Source organism: Lactuca sativa, chromosome 3 (assembly GCF_002870075.4).
Source record: "Lactuca sativa cultivar Salinas chromosome 3, Lsat_Salinas_v11, whole genome shotgun sequence".
Taxonomy (NCBI): domain Eukaryota; kingdom Viridiplantae; phylum Streptophyta; class Magnoliopsida; order Asterales; family Asteraceae; genus Lactuca; species Lactuca sativa.
This window is the reverse complement of record NC_056625.2, coordinates 33,779,243-33,784,256: the sequence shown is the minus strand read 5'-3', so window position 1 is coordinate 33,784,256 and position 5,014 is coordinate 33,779,243. Positions and strand designations below refer to the sequence as shown.

At 29.5% G+C, this 5,014-nt stretch overlaps 1 protein-coding gene across 1 annotated transcript; it reads right to left on the bottom strand.

Moving 5' to 3' along the window:
- Positions 1 to 224: 224 nt before the first annotated feature.
- On the bottom strand, positions 225 to 2,621 carry LOC111917139 (uncharacterized). The gene is made up of 3 exons (XM_023912798.3): positions 2,072 to 2,621; positions 1,667 to 1,911; positions 225 to 729 (listed from the first exon to the last, which is right to left on the bottom strand). Exons 1-3 carry the CDS (start codon positions 2,549 to 2,551, stop codon positions 483 to 485), a joined length of 972 nt encoding a protein of 323 aa, XP_023768566.2. The 5' UTR covers positions 2,552 to 2,621; the 3' UTR covers positions 225 to 482.
- Between the last annotated feature and the right edge of the window lie 2,393 nt (positions 2,622 to 5,014).

Here is a 5,014-nt window from a genome sequence, read left to right as displayed (position 1 = left end):
CAATTAATAGAGGATATTTGAATATGAATTAGCAATAAAAAGTTCACCTAGTCAATGCAAAAATGAGATTATGAAGTAAGAGCATCCACATTGCATAGTTTCATGGAAGAGTTGAATGAAGTGACATTACTATTTGGCAGGACTCATAGTTCCATTGCATATTAAAGAATGTCATCTTGGCATTCAGTGAATATAAAATTCAATGATCATTGAACTCTTCAATGGGAATAAAAACTTTTTTATTATTAAAAATACATTTCATTAAAATTTTGAAGAGTTCAATGCATTATAGAAAAATTAATATAAAACTTTAATAAGTTCATAAATTGTGATACCCCTAAACCAACCATCTTGTAGAACATGAAAAATAAAAGATGGGTATCAAGATAGTACTTCCCAGATTATTAAAACCCGACATATTAAGAGCCATGGATCTTGGTTTAGCGCCCATATCAACTGCTGGGTTGAGATGATCTAGTAAATCAGAATTTCTGCAAAAACTCAATTATGTGCTTGTTAATCTCATCAGGCTTCTCTTGGTTGATAAAATGGGCTGCACCTTCCATTATCACCACCTCCTCCAACAAAGGAACATCGTTCTGAAACCCCCCATTATGTATATAGTCTTTAACCCCAGGCATGTGATACACCAAGTCTTGGTCTCCAGTGATGAATTTTGAGGGGACTATCACTTTGGCACCACTCCATGATGCACTGAGTTCCCAGTTCCTGTAATGGTACAAGCAACAGGGTAATTAATGGAATCATGTTTCTCACATAAAGTGTGTGTGTGTATATATATATATATATATATATATATATATATATATATATATATATATATATCGGGAAAGTGAATATATCCTTAAGAGTATATAAGCTTAGGTACCCAAACACACCATAATACCTCGTTTTGTTTGATATATCCACTATAATGTTCTTAAATTTCAACCCGAAATTGATTTACTTTCAAGATATTTGAAATTTCACTATTATTTTTCACTTACATCACATCTTTTTCCCAAACACCACTAGATTATATATATTGTAGTTGAAAATGAAAATTATATAAGAGGAACATAAATGTGTAATTTATAAAAATCTTGGAAGTAAATCAAGTTAGAAATTAAATTATAAGAACATTAGACAATTATAATATATTATATGATATAAAACAACATAGTATGGTAAGTTTGGGTACCTAACCTTATATACCCTTAAAGGTATATTCATTTTCCCATATATATATATATATATATATATATATATATATATATATATATATATATATATATATATATATATATATATATAGGGAAGAGTTATATGGAAAATGAATGATTAGGGCAACATATATTTGAACCAATGAAAACATGACAACACATCACTTCCACAATAACTTCCACAATACATTACTTGTGAAGAAAGAAATGAACACGTGTCATTTGATTATTGGTTCCGGTAGATGTTGCCCTAGTTATTTGTTTTCCATAGAACTCATTCCTATATATATATATATATATATATATATATATATATATATATATATATATATATATATATATATATATATATATATATATATATATATATATATATATATATATATATCAACAGGAAACAAAATAACTGGAAATACGAGGGCATGTAGTGAAGGGGAACTTACAAACGAAGGACTCGATAGTAGTTAACTCCACCAGTAAAACCCGTCTTCTCGAGTTTGCTAGCAAAGTATTCAACATCTTCTTCTGACAGCCAAGGTGGCAAGGTAACTGGGGCATCGATAGGGGAATGTTTAAATCCTTTACCTTTAGGAATATAAATTGGTCCTGGTTCTCGAAATGTCAACAACTTTTTCACAACAGTTTTAGTATCCATTTCAGCTAACTCAGCTTCAATTTCTCCAGGTACCTATATATATACAGTTATAGACACGCATATATGTAAGGAAGTAAAGTCATATATAAGAAACTGGTTGACAAAATTAAGATGGTCTTTCTTATTGCATAAGGCTGCAAAATGAAAATAAATTCGATGGGTAGTGGTCGTGATGGGGTGTAGGAATAAGTACCTGAAACCTGACCATGTAATGATCCTCCCCATATGCGGCTATCATCATCTTGACCATGTCTCCCATTGGGTTCCAGGGAAGAAAGGGCACGCTCAGGTTCACCAAAGCTTTGACTTTATCCGGCCTAAACATGCACAAGTGCCAAGTAACGACGGCACCCCAATCATGACCAACAACAAACACCTTTTGATCACCTTCACTGGTGATCGCATCAATAAGCCCAACTAAGTCACCTACCAGATGATAGATGGTGAACTTGGTGGGGTCATTCACTGGTGCACCTGTTGTGTCGCCATAGCCACGAAGGTCTGGTGCCACAGCTCGGTAACCATGATCAGCCAAATACACAATCTGGTAACGCCAGGAGTACCAAAGCTCAGGAAAGCCATGGACGAACAAGACTATTGGACCTTCACCCTTCTCTGCTATGTGCATGTCGAGCCCATTCACACTTATCGTCTTGTGCACTATCCCCTCCATCTTGTTCTTAATTTCTTCTGTGAATGCTATGTTGTGGATCCTGAGACATATATGTGATTCACGTTTTATAAGATGAAAAATATATCGCATATGTACAAGAGACGAATAGAAACACCAAGAATATGTCATATGTGGCCGGCAGCTTTTGGAAAGCAACGCTGCATTAGATCCAAGGACAATATGGTAATTACATTAGCACAATGATGTAGCATAGTATGTATCAAGACAAATACCACCAAGCAGCAACAGACATTCATACATGTTTAATTCGGTCGCTAAACCTTTGTTACACCTAAATTAATTTGATTTAAAGTTTGTCTCATCTCATTTGTGAGATATTGGAAAAATAAGAAAACCGTACACTGTAATGTGGGGTATTTTAAAAAAAGACAAATGAAACGGGAATGGAAATTGGAAAGGGTTCGTTTGGATTTTGGAAGGTGATCCTTTTAATATATACTAGGTGTGAGACCCGTGTATTATACGGGTTTATAAAAAAATTTAATATAAAATTATGCATTACATATTTTTTAAAGTAATAATTTTACATAAATACAAGGAATATAATAAATAAAGTAAATAATAAAGGTTGTAGAACATTTATTATGAAATTTAATAGAAATGATATACTTTACATATATAAATCTCTTTAAAATGTGGATTTTAAATTTAAGAAAAATGAAAAATTTAAGAAAATGACAAGTGGAAAAGAAATAATTCAAAAAAACTCTTAGAAAATGACATGTGTCAAATTTAATGAGAACATGACATTTGGCAAAATTGATTTTCATTTATTAGGTTAGATTTTAAGATTTATAATTTGAAAGTGTTGGTTTATATTAATGCCATTTAAGATCATCTCCAATCTACTTTCATTCAATCATATTTCATTTTCTATTTTATTTTTTACCCTAAAAAATATATTTTTATAATATTCTATTTTTATAATTTATATTTATTGTCAAATACACATCTATACTAATTAGATTTTAACAAATATATATTATATTTTTTTTTCATTACAATAATATTACAAAATATATTATCATAAATAAAATATTTATATATATAATAAATTTAAATTAATTATTAATTTTTTTATAAATAGTTATTAAATAAATAAGATTATATTTATAATAAATATATCAAAATCACGATCATATTCGATTACTATATTGTATAAATTATGTTACGGTATTTCAAGTGTTTCGAATATATTTAATTTTTTATATAAATTCGATAAATAAATATTAAACTCTATATTTTTGATTAATTAATATAAATTACTACATAACATGATATTACAAATATTAAATATTATATTTAAACTATAATTAATAGATAAAAATAAACTAAAAATGTGTAAAATAAAAAAGAGATGTATAATGCAACCGTAACTTGAACTCTATTTTTGGTTTGGAGATATGAATAGTATTCTTCCTAAGACAATATTATTCATATTTCCAAAAACAAAAATTAAAATAAGTAAGATCGGAAAAGAATAGGAAAAAAAAAAGTAAAGATATTCTAAAGAATCCTTTATGGCAACTCCACGGGATGGTTTTTCGCAGCGGGCTCACGGTGCCGCCAAATGGGCGAATGGACAAAGTCTCATCCATATGGGTTGTGCATTTTGTGTTCCGACGTGGTCCATCACTTATTTTAAAAACCGGCCCATGATTAACATAGTACCATTAGTTTTATTATCTCATATCACACCTCGTCCTTTTAAAACAAAATTATTCTAATCATTTTAAGTTAGGAACCTTATTTAGTTTAAATATATATAATAAACAAAAAAGTTACATCATATAGACATCAAAATGAGTTGTTATCGTTTGAATCTTATGGCGACATGTTGTTAAAGAATTATGGTATTGACCTTATTGATTTTTTCTCAAAATAACTATATTGTTCATCAAATAACATTTTTGATTATTATTTTTATAGTATAAACAATCAAAACTGTCATCTGACTTAAAGTAGCTTCCCAAGCTATTTTTGAACATGTTTAACTTTCCAAAATCATGAGAAAATAAATATTTTGGAAAAAAAAACTTTAATCATGTATTCCTTAAGAAATACATATTAATATGTTAGATATACTTCCATAAATTTGTAGCAAGTCCTGCACAAATATGGGATTACAGTTTCATCTTCAAGAACACATGTAGTTTAGACCATACTAATCAAAATACTTCCAAATATGAAGACATAATCATGTTAAGAGACCTTCAAAATAGGTTAAACAACCATTCCAATAACTTTCTTATAGTAGGATCCGGAGCTAGACACCACCAACATCAAGCGTAACATTGAAAAACACTAAACACCCAAAATTTAAGGTTTTTTACCTCAAAATCTTCACTTAATACTTCCGAAATACAAGGTTTTCTTACAACAAACGACGATAAGGATTTATAGAGGAAAGTTAGACAAAGTTATGGAGTTTTAAGGCTGAAA

Bases quoted from the DNA above. Each gene is read 5' to 3' on its own strand.
- LOC111917139 (XM_023912798.3), bottom strand. From the start codon at position 2,551: ATGGAGGGGATAGTGCACAAGACGATAAGTGTGAATGGGCTCGACATG. The intron at 1,912-2,071 runs GTACTTATTCCT...GTATATATATAG, and splicing joins ATTACATGGTCAGGTTTCAG to GTACCTGGAGAAATTGAAGC. The intron at 730-1,666 runs GTAAGTTCCCCT...GTACCATTACAG, and splicing joins TACTATCGAGTCCTTCGTTT to GAACTGGGAACTCAGTGCAT.